Source organism: Oncorhynchus nerka, unplaced genomic scaffold, assembly GCF_034236695.1.
Source record: "Oncorhynchus nerka isolate Pitt River unplaced genomic scaffold, Oner_Uvic_2.0 unplaced_scaffold_12___fragment_6___debris, whole genome shotgun sequence".
Classification (NCBI taxonomy): Eukaryota; Metazoa; Chordata; class Actinopteri; order Salmoniformes; family Salmonidae; genus Oncorhynchus; species Oncorhynchus nerka.
Window position 1 is genome coordinate 83,468 of NW_027039963.1, and position 16,023 is coordinate 99,490.

Below are 16,023 nucleotides of genomic sequence, written 5' to 3' on the forward strand. Positions count from 1 at the left end.
GCCATGGAGGAACTGGGACATTTTCAGCTTCCAGGAATTGTGCACATATCCTTGCGACATGGGGCTGTGCATAATCATGCTGAAACATTGGGTGATGGCGGCAGACTATGGGCTTTGAGATCTCATCTCGGTATCTGTGCATTTAAATTGCCATCGATAAAATGCAATTGTGTCCATAGCTTATGCCGGCACTTTCGCAAACCCACAGTTTCATCAGCTGTCCTGGTGGCTGGTTTCAGACAATCCTGCATGTGAAGTAGCCGGATGTGGAGGTCCTGGGCGTGGTTACAGGTGATCTGTGGTTGTACTGCCATATTATCAAAAAGGACTGAGACAGTTTATGGTAGAGAATTGAACATTAAATTCTCTGGCGGACATTCCTGCAGTCAGCATGCAAATTGCATGCACCCTCAAAACTTGGAGAAAAACTGCACGTTTTAGAGTAGCCTTTTGTCCCCAGCACAAGGTGCACAGATCATGGTTTAATCAGCTTCTTGATATATCTCACCTGTCAGGTGGATGAATTTTCTTGGCAAAGGAGAAATGCTCACTAAAGGGATGTAAACAAATGTGTGCACAAAATAAGAGAATGAAGTTTTTTGTGCATATGGACAATTTCTGGGGTCTTTTATTTAAACTGATGAAACATGGGACCAACGCTTCACATGTTGCGTTTAAATTTTTGTTCAGTATAGTACCAGCCAGTCATGAGTAAAGTACATACAGCTCAAATCTTCAGTTCCCTAATGGGAATAACACATTCCAAATATATTATGTAGTACTATTTTAACATTCACTCAGCCTCACACGTAATAAAAAGTTAAATATTTAAAACATCCAATGCACTGGCCTTGCTTAAGTACTCATGATATAGAAATTATTTTGATAAACAATGACATTTTTGTATATTTAAACTAAAAGCTACATTTTTGGGGAGACATCACCTCATCTAACTAACATTGAGGAGAAAATATAAAGATTATCGTGGCTGAAGCATCCATGAGATTATTGTACTTAAATTTTCACATTTCATCAAATAGCAAACCATTCAGTGTGTTATAGGATTTCAAAATTAAAATAAAATAAAAGTACAGAAGTTGTGTGATTAGTGATTTATGGACATTTCCACAGCAGTTCGAGGTGCCTATAAAAACATCTACTATTCAAAGTGCAATTATAAGAGTAGGTTTAACGAAACAATGTGCTTGGTTTATATATTATTGTGGAGAGATTGTGTACACACACACCCCCCAGTCAGAAGTTGACACACCTACTCATTCCAGGGTTTTTCACACTCTTGGCATTCTCTCAACCAGCTTCATGAGGTGGAATGCACCTGGAATGCAAGTTCATTTGTGGAATTTCTTTCCTTATTAATGTGTTTGAGCCAATCAGTTGTGTTGTGACAAGGTAGGGGTGGTATACAGAAGATCGCCCTATTTGGTAAAAGACCAAGTCCATGTTATGGCAGGAACAGCTCAAATAAGCAAAGAGAAAATGACAGTCCATCATTACTTTAAGCCATGAAGGTCAGTCAATTTTGGAAAATGTAAAGAACTTGGAACGTTTCTTCAAGTGCAGTCGCAAAAACCATCACTCACCATGATGAAACCGTCTCTCATGAGGACCGCCACAGGGAATGAAGACAGAGTTACCTCTGCTGCAGAGGATAAGTTCATTAGCGTTAAGTGCACCTCAGAAATTGCAGCCCAAATAAATGCTTCACAGAGTAACAGTAACATCAACTGTTCAGAGGAAACTGCGGGAATCAGGCCTTCATGTTTGAATTGCTGCAAAGACACCAATATGAAGAAGAGACTTGCTTGGACCAAGAAACACGAGCAATGGACATGAAACCAGTGGAAATCTGTAAACAGATGCTCTCCACATGTGGTTCCCACCGTAAAGCATGGAGGAGGTGGTGTGATGGTGCTTTGCTGGTGACACGGATTGATTTTGAATTCAAGAAACACGTAATCTGCATGGCTACCACAGCATTCTGCAGCGATACGCCATCCCATCTGGTTTACGCTTAGTGGGACTATCATTTGTTTTTCAACAGGACAATGACCCAACACACCTCCAGGTTGTGTAAGGGCTATTTGACCAAGAAGGAGAGTGATGGAATGCTGCATAAGATGACCTGGCCTCCACCCAATTGAGATGGTTTGGGATGAGTTGGACCACAGAGTGAAGGAAAAGCAGCCAACAAGTGCTCAGCATATGTGGGAACTCCTTCAAGACTGTTTGAAAAGTATTCCAGGTGAAGCTGGTTGAGAGAACACCAAGAGTGTGCAAAGCTGTCAAGGCAAAGGGTGGCTACTTTGAAGAATCTAAAATCTATTTTGATTTCTTTTTTGGTTACTACATGAATCCATGTGTTGTCATAGTTGAATGTAATTTTTTTTTGTAAAAACAAAGGAAAACCCTTGAATGAGTAGGTGTGTCTAAACTTGACTGGTACTGTATATACAGTGCCTTCAGAAAGTACTCAGACATTTCACATTTTGTTAGGTTACAGCTTTATTCTAAAACTGATAACATTGTCCTGTGTGCCTTTCCAAATCATAACCCATAAACGACAAAGCAAAAACAGTTCACATTTTTGCTAATTCCTAAAAATAATGAAATGTCACATTTACATAAGTTGTCAGATCCTTTACTCAGTACTTTGTTGAAGCACCTTTGGCAGCAATTACATCCCTGAGTCTTATTGGGTATGAAGCGACAAGCTAGGCACACCTGTATTTGGGGAGATTCTCCCATTCTTCTCTGCAGATTCTCTCAAGCTCTTTCAGGTTGGATGGGGAGCATTGCTGCACAACTATTTCCAGCTCTCGCCAGAGATGTCCAATCGGGTTCAAGTCCGGGCTCTGGCTGGGCCACTTAAGGACATTGGGACTCCGGCATTGTCTTGCTGTGCGTTTAGGGTCATTGTCCTGTTGGAAGGTGAACCTTCTCTCCAGTCTGAGGTCCTGAGCAGGTTTTCATATGGATCTTTACATTTTGCTCCATTCATCTTTCCCTCGATCCGGTCTAGTTTCCCAGTCCCTGCCACTGAAAAACATCCCCACAGCATGATGCTGCCACCACAATAAGGATGGTGCCAGCTTTCCTCCAGACATGACGATTGGCATTCAGGCCGAAGAGTTCAATCTTGTTTTTCATGGTCTCGAGTCTTTCAGGTGTCATTTGGCAAACTCAAAGTGGGCTGTCATGTGCCTTCATCTGGCCCCTGTACCATAAAGGCCTGATTTGTGGAGTGCTGAAGAGATGTTTGTCCTTCTGGAAGGTTCTCCCATCTCCACAGAGGAACTCTAGAGCAGTGTCAGTGACCATCGAGTTCTTGGTCACCTCCCTGACCAAGGCCATTCTCCCCCGATTGCTCAGTTTGGCCAGCTCTAGGAGTTTTGGTGGTTCAAAACTTCTTCCATTTAAGAAGGATGAGGGCCAATGTGTTGTTGGGGACCTTCAATACTGCATAAATGTCTTGGTACCCTTCCCCAGATCTGTGCCTCGACACAATCCTGTCTCGGAGCTCTACAGGCAATTCCTTCAACCTCATGGCTTGGTTTTTGCTCTGACATGCATATAGACAGATGTGTGCCATTCCAAATCATGTCCAATCAATTTAATCTATCACAGGTTGGACTCCAATCAAGTTGTAGAAACATTAAGGATGATCAATGGAAACAAGATGCACCTGAGCTCAATTTCGAGTCTTATACTTATGTAAATGTGATATCATTTTTTTTTCAATTATAGGCACCTCAAATTTATAAACCTGTTTTCATTAGAGTTGTGTGCAGATCGGTGAGGACTTAAAAAAATACAAAAAATTATATATATATATAATATATACACACAATCAATTTTAGAATAAGGCTGTAACGTAACAAAAATGTGGGAAAAGTCAAGGGGGCTGAATACCTTTCGAAGGCACTGTATATACACACACAAGTTTAAGAGCAATCATGTAAAAATAATCTTGAAATATGGAAAAGAACAAAAAGAAATAATCACAACCGGCAAATTCCTATAAAGCAACCCATCTTCTCTACATACCCCCAAAACGAAAAACTCCAAACCCTTCCCCGAACTATTCTTGATGTCAGTTTGGTTGTCAGTGGTTAATCAAAGTGTCTTAGTGTTGAGTAGCTTAAGGTATGTGTGGATGGCCTGCCTCGTCAGCCAGGTTGAGGATATAGCCAGCTACGTCGTCCTCTGTAGGGGCATCAGGCATCACCCACGACTCATTGGCAGCGGTCACTTGCAAGCGGCATATCGGACAATTCCTGCTCTGCCCACTCCTATGAAAACAAACCAAATAATTGGGTACATTTACATGGACACTGATTAATGTAGTTTGATTAAAACCTCTGTATGCTTTGCAAGAACAATTTCCCTAATAATTCGGTTTAAAATGGACATCAGGCCTAAATTAGGCTACCCGAAGGGACTTTAGTGAATCCCGAAAATAACCAATCAAAATAAATGTGCTATCAAGTCTAGCATTTTATTAAAACAATATAATACAAAGACAATACAAAGGGCCACTCCTATCAGTGGGTCCTCTGGGCAGTGGATGCGCTTAACCCCCACCCGATTGCCCCCGGCCCAATGGGATTTTCCAAGGGTGGGAAGAACCAAGCCCCACCCGATTGCCCAGGCGGGCATGGAAGTGAGCGTACCCATAACCACCAGGCCAGCGCACACACCGCCCACAGCGTGAAACCAAAAAAACATACATGACTAAACACAAAACATACAATCACAGCCCCACACTCACCCCTGATTGAAGGATCTCAAACCTTTATAAAATGTGCAAGTGTGTATGTATCTATTCCAACCTTCAAAACAGCCACAGATCAACCCATCTCTCCCGGTAAATCATTATTGTACCATTTCCTCTGGCAATACATACCTCCAATCTACCATGGTGTCTCACTAGGGACTTGAACCTCCCCATCTGCAACATTTCTACCGAAAATGCGCCAAAATCAAGCCACAGATGGAGAGAACCAAAAGAGATGCTCTATTGAGTCGGTTTCCTTGTGGCAGCCTGCACCGGTCTGACTGTTCAATGCCCCATATACTGAGCATTCTTTTGTAGTGAGAATTTGATATAACAGCTTAAATCTAAGTTTTGTATATCAGTTCATAAAACCAATGTCATGGTATTGGGACTTAGAAAATTTGTTCCCAACTATCTTGAATTTTATGAAGCATAGTTGTCAAACCTCTTGACCGTAAGTGAAAATGATATATTTTGCAATTTATATTGGTCATTTTATGCCATTGATACTGTACTTTTTAATTGGTGGCAGACAAACTAACTAATTAATTCCTTTCTCTTTCAAGTAATTGCTTCTTCCATTTGTGGCAGAGCTGTGATAAGTTGGTTATTTAAGCAATAAGGCTCGAGGGGGTGTGGTATATGGCCAATATACCACGGCTAGGGCTGTTCTTATGCAAGACGCAACGTGGAGTGCCTGTATACAGCCCTTAGCGGTGGTTTATTGGCCATATACCCTAAACCCCCGAGGTGCCATAATGCCATTATAAACTGGTTACCAACTTAGAGCAGTAAAAATATATGTTGTCATACCCATGGTATAAGGTCTGATATACCACGGCTGTCTGCCAAATCAGCATTCAAGGCTCGAACCACCCAGTTTATAATTTTATGCCATGGGATTGTTGAATACTTGTTTCTGATTGGCTTGAAGGGCATTTAAGAGCGTGCATTATTTCCCTATTAACACAGTATATTTGCACAGTAGAATTCAATGGCTATAATAATGGCTGTTGATTGTCTTGAATGACAGTTCCTATTCAACATTTCCAGCTGAAACAATACATTTAATAACATTGTTGTATAAATATCCTAAAGCAAAATGATACATTATCTGATTAAATTGCTTTAGAAAGGGGCACAAGACAGGAATGTCCCCTCTCCCCTCCTGTTTGCACTGGCAATTGAACAGCCTGCAGAAAGAACTAGACAGGACTCAAATGTAACAGGTATCAGTCATTTAAACTAAACTTATTTGCCGATGATCTCCAGATATACCTGACCAATATTGAAAACTCAATTCCACAGGTGCTTAAAATATTTTCAGAAGACTCAAATCTCAGGTTATAACATTAATGTGTAAAAATATGAAATAATGGCAATAGGACAAAGAAAAAGGATTGCTGTGAATTGAGTTTAAGAGGACCACAAAAATTTTTTTTTAAAATAGGATGCTTAATAAGTGACAAATATATACAGAGGGGCAAAAAAGTATTTAGTCAGCCACCAATTGTGCAAGTTCTACCACTTAAAGATGAGAGGCCTGTAATTTTCATCATAGGTACACTTCAACTATGACAGAGAGAATTCACAAATTCTACAGCACAACGTCTGAGTCATGTCTCAAGTGTACAAGTATTATGACTCGATCTATGCTTTCTGGGAATAGTATAAAGTTTAGAAGTTGTGGGCGGAGCCAGAAAGTTGTCAGAAGTATTAAAATATAAAAACATACTTTTAATCCACCTGTCTACATATGTAGTGTGATACCCAATGGGCTGGACAATTCTTTTAGCCCTTTTAGCCCTTTTTCTCCCCAATTTCGTAGTGTCCAATTGTTGTAGTAGCTACTATCTTGTCTCATCGCTACAACTCCCGTACGGGCTCGGGAGAGACGAAGGTTGAAAGTCATGCGTCCTCCGATACACAACCCAACCTAGCCGCACTGCTTCTTAACACAGCGTGCATCCAACCCGGAAGCCAGCCGCACCAATGTGTCGGAGGTAACACCGTGCACCTGGCAACCTTGGCTAGCGCGCACTGCGCCCGGCCCGCCACAGGAGTCGCTGGTGTGCGATGAGACATCCCTACCGACCAAGCCCTCCCTAACCCGGACGACGCTAGGCCAATTGTGCGTCGCCCAACGGACCTCCCGGTCGCGGCTGGTTACGACAGAGCCTGGGCGCGAACCCAGGGTCTCTGATGGCACAGCTGGCGCTGCAGTACAGCGCCCTTAACCACTGCGCCACCCGAGAGGCCAATCTGCCATAATTAACACAATCTAATGATTAACTATTTAAATAGCATGGGCTACTGAATTTTTTTAAAAGACCAAGTGGCAAACAATAATGCAGGCACTAGGGATGGGAGTGTGAGCAGGCGGGTCTGGGCAGATGAGATATAGTCACAAAGAATGACTACAAGTTATCATTCAGATGTATAAAAGTTTGTTTTTGTTTTTGGGAAAAAAAAAGGAAGAAAAATATATTATTAAAAAAATATTTCAATGGCTATAGTTCATTCTTACATGTTCTAGGTTTGAGCTGCTTTTGAAAGCAAAAGCAGGAATTGAAAACATTGGCATTGTTGAATTAGATTTTATAATAGCAAGGTAGGACTAATGGTTTGATTAGCTAAACTAGCACATCTGTTCGGTTACCAAGGCAACTACGGTCACCATCTGGTAAACTTGCTAGCTACTTCATTTCTGGAGCAAATGTTTTAAATTATAGCCATTGGTAACTTGGTGCTCTATGCTTTCTCTGGCAAATAATGCAACTCCATGGAAGGTCAGTTCAACTCTCCTAGCACGTCATGGAACACACCTTCCACGTCGTTCATTATTTTCCAAAGAACGCATAGCCCCTCATTGTGTATTCATCTCCATTCACCTTGATTAATTGCTTGCGTGACAATTTTACCATCGTTGTTTACAAATGTCATGATACATTCTCTCCAAGAAAATTGGTTTATCCACACATATATGCCATCTCTTCTGGAGGATGGAATTGTAGCCAACTCTGTACCACTTCATTTAAGAAGGAGCGTTAAGAGCAAAGAGACCCATTTTAAATATTTGATGCGCTTCTCTTAGTAGCCTACTGGAAAACCAGTTTGGATTTAGATACAGTTTCAGTATAATGGAAGCTTTTTTTGTGCTAAAGTTTGTTTTATTGAGAAATAATACCAAAATTAAATGACAACCCCCCCCCCCCCCCTATCCCAATCCGAGGACCTAAGGGATCAAATTAAATAAACATACATGAAAAAAATGACAGAAAGAAACTAAAGCGACACATCAAAGTGTTTCAGCGACAAGAAGGCATTGGTTCAAAGAAGGGGTTGGAACAGAAACTACTTTCCAATCGTTTCATTCTGAGCAGAAGCACAATTTCTCGTTCCGTTCCACTGTTCAGACCAGCAAAAATAAAGTATAAAAGCTACCAGGTTCATTAAGAGGGAACAATATACAGGAAGCGTCACTCAAAATGTTGATATGAAACAGCTGACGAGGAGTCACATAGGTCCTGTGTAAAAATGACAATGGATGTTGGTGATCAGGATTCAGAGAAGCGTGTTGAATATTAGACTGCACACGATCCCAGCTAAAACACTTATCCTGGAAGATATCTTATCCACAAAGTACCAAGAGGAAGAGGTTTATAAGAAATGTACACTAGAAACAATTACCCTTTTGTTTTGCTCCTTAAACTCAAAATCTTATGCATAGGATGTAGCATCAAATCTGACTGCCATGGAACCCAAGTTCAGACAGAAGGTTTGTATATGAAAACTATTTATAACATTCACAATTAGGTTTTACAAGCTCACTTCACTCGCACATAAGGCTCCTGCAAGCACATGCGCAGACACAGCTGGCACTCCGATTAAGGTGTTTACATGTCCTAACTATCTGATCAAATTGCAGAGAAACATAGGCGTTATAATCGAACATGCTCAATGACAACAGACGTCGGGACAACAGATTTATCAGTGGGACCACTGTGGAATGTGTCGGTGTCTCTTACCACTTGTCAATGCACTTTTGACAGAAGCTGTGAGCACAGGGCAGAATGAGGTCAGATTTACCATCCATGCAGATGCAGCACTCCTCCTCATCAGTTAACTGCTTCACCCTGTAGGGGAATACACACAATGGCAGCCAGTCATAGACTTGCCTCCAGTTCCAGACTTCCTCACATTACGGAACAAGACTTGGAAGGATGGCAATGCAAGACTTCCCACAGACGCACACTGAACTACTAACCTGCCCATCCACATGCTGGCCTGGCAGGAGTCCCCTGACGGGAGGCTGGCGCCCTCTGCTGACAGCACCTCCACTGCCTGACTGGTGATGTCATGGTACAGCTGGATGAACTGATACAGGTTCATGATGCGAGACGCCTCCACCATCCCATTCTCTTTGTTGATCTGCCAGAGCACAGCGCAACAACACAAACATGTTTCAGTCTCAAAAACACACATGCCATGAACACAAATGTGCCGACAACACACACAGTAACACACACATTACTGGTTGAAAAACACACATTTCCCCTAAATTTTTTAAAAAATAGCGAGAGTGAAGACTGATTCACAATGACATGTCACCATCAAGAGACCAACTTTTGTCCCTTTCTCACCTTGGTACAGACTATCCTCACAGCCACTTTCCACAGAGCAGAGGTGTCCGAGCCAGTCTGGACTTCAAAGATCAGGTGTTTTTGCTGTCCAGCTGCTAGCTTAGCCGTCCTGTTCAGTTGACAGTCATGGAGAAACATTGTTACTCAACAAATGATCCAATGACAACTTAACACTGTCCCCTAACCCTCCTCAGTTTATATCACTCACTGCCTGTGAAAGCCACATTCACACCAGCAAGGCCTACTGATTGGGGAAGGACTAGGTTAAATCCTAACAGGGAGAGAGTGCTCTAAGCTCTTGATTAAGGTTCATAACCTGAATTATGTCAGTTAATAAGTAGCGTTATAAGTGGATAATTTTCAAGAAGTGCCAGCGGAGGAGCTGGATGTTACTTGGGGGAATTAGTTCCCCATCTGTAAATGAACTGGGAAATATTGTTATTCTCTTTGTAGAGTTGGATATTATTATCATCGTCATCTATTTGTTTAATGACTAAGTACAAAGCAAACAAGGACTACATTGACAGTCACGACATGGCCGTCCTTACACGTCATTGAGCTCTGCCACCCTGGCCAGGAACTCCTCGTAGTTGAGATAGCCGCTGTCGCGAACCAGCCCAGCATGCTTCACCAGCTTCTCAGGTAGACGGGTCATCACCGCCTGGCCTGAGATCTGCTGGCCCATCCCAACCGCGCTCAAAGAACAGCACTATGCAGGGTGGCCTGACCGAGGGAAACAAAAGCAAAGTCACCAAGTAATTTACCTACGGTCTTTAGAGCAAGGATCTCCCAAACTTTTGGCCCACGACCCCATTTTGATATTAAAAAAAAGTTCATGACCCAACCCTGTTAAAGAAAAATGTGATGTAATCAACTGCCAATGTTTACTTTTTTTAAATTGGGGTACTGTCAATCTGAAGAAAGTATGGTTTGACGTGACAGAAATGCGTCAGGAAGGCATTGTTAAATTCATCAGGTAATAATTTTGTATGATCTTCTGTGTAGAAAATATCACCATTGATTAGGTTATTCCCCCCAGTCTGATTTAGTGCCTGGTCTTGTCCAGTCTGTTCTAAATGAGACTTGTGGGCGTTGTAGAGGGAAACAGAAAGTCTTATCTTTCTGTGATGGGGTCAATCTTTTGTACCTTAAAACTGTTCAAAAGATAGCGCCACATTTTAAGGAAGAAAACAGAAACCACTGTTTATTACAACCACACCTAGTTTCTCTCGCAACTCCATTTTCAAATCAAGCAACCCCACATGGGGTCACATCCCCTAGATTGGGAAGCGCTGCTTAAGAGGGAACTCAGTGAAGGACTTATCCCAGCGTTGTAGCCTACGATCTGTGTTTTCAGACTTCTACCAGCCAAAGGGTATTATTTAGATAATAAATAACCGCCCCCCTCCCTTTTCGTGATTACGATCTTGCTTCATCCCGGCAACTCAGGCTCGGGAGAGGTGAAGGTCAATTCACGCTTCCTCCAAAACATGACCCACCAAAACGCTTCTTAACCTGGAAGCCATCAATGTGTCGGAGGAAACACGATCAAAGTCAGCCTGCAGGTGCCCGACACACCACAAGGAGCCACTAGAGCGCGATGAGCCAAGTAAAGCCCCCCTGGCCAAACCATCCCTTAACCCAGACAACTCTGGGCCAATTGCACACCGCCCTATGGGACTCCCGGTCACAGCTGGTAATGACACAGCCTCGGATCGAACCCCAGGCTGTAGTGACGACTCGGGAGGCCCATTTGTGAACATTTGTAATGGGTTGGACCCAAATAAATTGAGGCAGGTAGTGTTTCACAAAATAGCCAAATATACCTGGCTAGCTAGGATTTAGCCCTTCATCGTCACTCAGTTCCATTACATTACACATAAGAGTAATTGGACCGACGCTCAGTCTGAACATTAACAGCGCTTGCGTTACAGTTTTGGAAGCATAAGGACCTTATCTTTCATATCAGTGAGAATTAATAAATAAAACAAAAAAAAGGTTGAATTCATACACACCTATCTAGGGTTACAGCGCTTGTTTACGGAAAGTCAACGGATTGGCTGCGTTGGCCTAGGTCTACTACACACCTTGACAGATCCTCAGCATACAACGCCTTTTGATCTCCTCTGATCCTGGCAAGCTTAACCTCCCTCTCACATTGGGCACTTCTATGTCGAGCTATCTTCACCGATTTAACAGTACCCAACTTCTTTTCTACCCAGTCTGATACCATCTATGGGTCCACCAAAAGGCAGGGAGCCACATTCTCAAAAGAAAATGTCACTCCCACTGGGCCAGATTCATCCTTTGCATGAACAAGGAGGCAACCGCACATAATTCATCCTCACTCTCGTCAGGTTAAATTTTTGCGCTGACAGCAGAGTGCGGTTTGTACTTGGCGCCATTCTTCCTCAGCACACATATTCCCTCTGCACTCGGCTCTTCTCCCTCACTGTCCATAACCACGTCTATTCATTCAACACGCTCTTACCATGCCTTCATCCGTTATAGTCAGGGCCGGCTCTAAGGCATAGAAAAGCAGTAGAAAAGCACCCCCCAGATGAAATTTGGATCCCAGGGCGGGGTCAAAATGACATTTTATTTTTTACTCACAAAAAAAGTTGGTTCACTTTTGCAGACAGCTAGCTTCGCTAAGTTTTGGTCGTGGCGCACTGAATAATTATAGCTAGTTGGGCAAGCTTTGATCAGCATGGATATCCGAAAATGACTGGGCACTGCCAAGATAAAAAATAATTGAGGACCATCATGTAGAGACAGATGCCGAGCTCACCAAGCAACTTGCTAGCCCGGCCACTGAGGTTGACGAGCCTATCAGCAAAATGTAATACCCACCCATCTCCCACCACTGCCTGCTGACCAACAAGATCGAGAAGAGCCCGGGCCTAGCGCCAGCAGCAAGAGGGCAACATTACAACAAGCACCTGCACCGCCGTTAACCCAGTCACTAGCGCCTGACGACCTCAGTGATGAGGAGCCAGCACAGGTTTGTCTTGACACTTTCCCCGAGTCGCATTTTCAGTGGGAGAAAGCAGTCATTTGTAGCACCTGTTTCAAGGTCTGCATTTGGTTGTGGCGCACGCCATGCCGTCTGAGGCGATATAGGATGTTTCAATGTGTAGCTGCCTGAGCAATTTATTCAGGAAAGCCACAGTGGCTGCACAGTACACTGGGGGACAAAAAAAACAGAGAAAAAACAAAAGTATTGATCAGAGGGGAACTGGCCACCTCACCACGGTGTCAGTCACTATGAAACTCAGTGACATCGAATCTACTTAATGCAAATTGGCACAGATGTGACACTTGAGGTCACAGGCTTATTGAAAGCACTGGCAGATCCAAGCTTTACATTTATAAAACTCAAAATTCTGGTCATCGAGTGGTGTAGTTGTCCTGGAGGGCAGGTAGTTTGCTCCCGGTGATGAGTTGTGCAGACCTCACTACCCTAAGGAGAGCCTTACGATTGTGGGAGGAGCAGTTGCCGATGTGTACGCCGAGGACCTTAACTTTCCACCTTCTCCACTACTGTCCCGTCGATATGGATGGGGGTGCTCCCTCTGCCGTTTCCTAAAGTCCACGATCATCTCCTTTGTTTTGTTGAGTGTGAGGTCATCGCGCGGTAGCCTTCTGTCCATGGTACTGAATCGATGTTACGGCATGTGCTGTTTTAATAAGTGCTCTTGGGCCACCAGTCCTCATGTGGATTTATTTAGGTTCTAAAGCAATTTAAGTTGTGCCCGCCCCCAATGGATTTTCAAAAGCCCCCACCGGCATGTCATCCCGGAGCCGAACCTGATTGTAGTGCTTGAGGAGCATGCACTGATGACATTTCTCCAAAATCCAACTTCCTTGCTTGCCAATACTGGTGCTCCTTCTCAGTGCTCCTCTCATGTGGAATGTATTTTCTAACCAACTATTTACATTGATACAACCGAAAGTTTAAATGTCAATTCAGTCATCCTGAACTTGCTGCCGTAAGGAAATTTATATTTTCTTAAGCAAAGCTTGTTGTAAATGCAAATATTTCTGTGAGTGGAGAGTGGACTATCTGTGCTAATTAGCTATATATGCGTCTCCGAACACCTGTGTACACCACAAATGTGTTGTCACTGGCAACGTTTACATTGTGCACAGTATTCCAGCTAGTAGCTCATATCCCACTTAAGGTCTTATTCGGGATAATCTATTTTCATGCACCTTTGATATCCCGCTCATTAGTATCCCAGTATTCACGAATAAACAGAATATTCCTAATTTAAGATCATATGGGTTAAATTGAATAGTAACTTAAATATGGACACAGGAAAAGTTATTTATTATTTCAGCATCTCTTGAGAAAATGTGAATGCCTGTATAATGTGTTATCTTTTACACGTATGCAACCAGACAGTATTTCAACCACATAAAATATGCACCCTAGACACACTTAAGTCTTATCAGAAACGTGTGTCGTTCTCTCTTTTCATTTCCTTAAAACCTTTCAAACTGATGACTAACATTTTGCACAGGACCATTCTTCCCGTCCCTAAAACAAAACAGACAACTTTACAGGTGTTAACTTGATTACTAATGCATTCATTCTATAGATGGAAGACATTATGGTGAGCACTACTATATTTAGTCTTCTGGGTCAACAAGTCATGACAAAAGAGTATGCAGAATAATAACGGGATATTGGTGTGCATGTAAACGTGGTAATTGAAAAATACTGTCGGCTGCAAAAGTGTACAGTGACGTGTGTATTTTGCATTTGTGAAATGAAAGTCAAGGGATTTATGTTTCTAGAATCAATTGAGAATCAATTCACGTTTAGATGGCGTATTTGTCTGTTTATTTGTTTCCAGAGCCTATTGCCCTTCAAAACGTACATAAGGTCGTTGGGACTATCGACTGTGCCTCAAAAGCACCCGGCAGAGTCAATATCCGCGGTTATAAACCCAGGGTCGTTAAGGTACCTAAGTTCATTATGTGGCTAGTCAGGACTGTTCCCTATCACGGCATTGATATGATTATCCATCAAACGTTAGCTTACGCCAATGTCGAAGTTCCCAGAAGAATCGCAACAACAATTTGAACGCTAACCAACGTTACACGCTGTTACGAATACGATACTAGTGGTATCAGAAATGTTATGTAATCAACTCAGCGAGCTAGCCAGCTAAGTTAGCTTGCCTTGACATCAAAAACTGTAACTGTTTGTTAGTCACATGAAATGCTTTCCTATAGTTGTTGCAATTTCTCTTTGGCATTTTACGGCATCTGGTACATAGCTACATAAACTTATAACTAGCTAACGAACGTCAGTGTATTTCTTAGGTTCGGATGCTAACGTTAGCCAACAGAGGAAAACACGCATTTTTATCAAAGCCCAAGCCCACATAAGATCATCGATCTACATTTGGTGATATAGGTTCAGCTTACCTGGTGTGGCTACGTGTCAACATCGATTTTTTACGATCCACATGCAATCAGCAACGTTTAATTTGTTTGGGAGTTTATGTTGTGGTTTTTATAGCGCTTAGTAGAGATGTCGCAGAATGATGACGAGAGAAAGTAGTGACCCGCAAACGTCGCAATGTCCTAACCTAACCATTTTAAATGTAAACTTCAATGGGGTAGGGTCGTCCCAAAGATTCCGGATAGCAAGAACGATTTTAACGCAGATCACTGCTGGCTATCAAACTAAGCCTAATGCTAACTCAATGAATTGATCAATTCAAATATGTATCAATGTTCTTAAATAAGGAAAGACAGAACTGGAAATTATGATCAAGGGGTGATAACATGGAAAAGTAAACATTTTAAGCAATGTTGTGTTTTGGAAGTAAAAGCTCATTCAGGTAGGCTATTCTCGCATTATGTTGGCTAGACCCCGTTTGGCTCCTTGAGTTTGTGACAGGTTGGGGGCGCGTCAAAAGCCGCGCGCGAAATTACGATTAGTGATGTCACTGTTGCTTTGTTTACACAGCTACGCTAAAACCCAATTCCTTTTTTTTTTCTCCACATCCAATCTTTCCACACTCAATTTGACATATGACCCACATCAGATTTGTGCATTTACACTGGGAAGATCTCAGTTGCACACTCCTCGCGTCATCGTCTCCTGCTTTGGTATCATGGCGTTCACACATTTGTTTTGTGCATGCCGCCACTTGCTCTGCGGTAGTGTGTGCTCTGCTTTGGTATCATGGCGTTCACACATTTGTTTTGTGCATGCCGCCACTTGCTCTGCGGTAGTGTGTGCTCTGCTTTGGTATCATGGCGTTCACACATTTGTTTTGTGCATGCCGCCACTTGCTCTGCGGTAGTGTGTGCTCTGCTTTGGTATCATGGCGTTCACACATTTGTTTTGTGCATGCCGCCACTTGCTCTGCGGTAGTGTGTGCTCTGCTTTGGTATCATGGCGTTCACACGTTTGTTTTGTGCATGCCGCCACTTGCTCTGCGGTAGTGTGTGCTCTGCTTTGGTATCATGGCGTTCGCACGTTTGTTTTGTGCATGCCGCCACTTGCTCTGCGGTAGTGTGTGCTCTGCTTTGGTATCATGGCGTTCACACATTTGTTTTGTG

The 16,023-nt window shown here is 42.7% G+C and overlaps 1 protein-coding gene across 2 annotated transcripts; it reads right to left on the reverse strand.

Moving 5' to 3' along the window:
- Positions 1-610: 610 nt before the first annotated feature.
- rnf141 (ring finger protein 141) lies at positions 611-15,024 on the reverse strand. 2 transcript variants are annotated; one of them, XM_029634811.2, is made up of 6 exons: positions 14,878-15,021; positions 9,987-10,161; positions 9,439-9,547; positions 9,063-9,226; positions 8,824-8,931; positions 611-4,310 (listed from the first exon to the last, which is right to left on the reverse strand). In XM_029634811.2, the coding sequence occupies exons 2-6, from the start codon at positions 10,121-10,123 to the stop codon at positions 4,160-4,162; spliced, it is 669 nt and encodes a 222-aa protein (XP_029490671.1). In that variant the 5' UTR covers positions 10,124-10,161; positions 14,878-15,021; the 3' UTR covers positions 611-4,159. The 2 variants fall into 2 exon arrangements, with proteins under 2 accessions (XP_029490671.1, XP_064871666.1); XM_065015594.1 differs by lacking the exon at positions 611-4,310 and adding an exon at positions 8,151-8,322 and having other exon boundaries at positions 14,878-15,024.
- Between the last annotated feature and the right edge of the window lie 999 nt (positions 15,025-16,023).

Coding starts and splice junctions, on each gene's coding strand:
- rnf141 (XM_029634811.2), bottom strand. CDS start 10,123: ATGGGCCAGCAGATCTCAGGCCAGGCGGTGATGACCCGTCTACCTGAG. Junction 8,932..9,062: donor GCCAGCATGTGGATGGGCAG/GTTAGTAGTTCA, acceptor ATTCCCCTACAG/GGTGAAGCAGTTAACTGATG. Junction 4,311..8,823: donor CAAAAGTGCATTGACAAGTG/GTAAGAGACACC, acceptor TTGTTTTCATAG/GAGTGGGCAGAGCAGGAATT.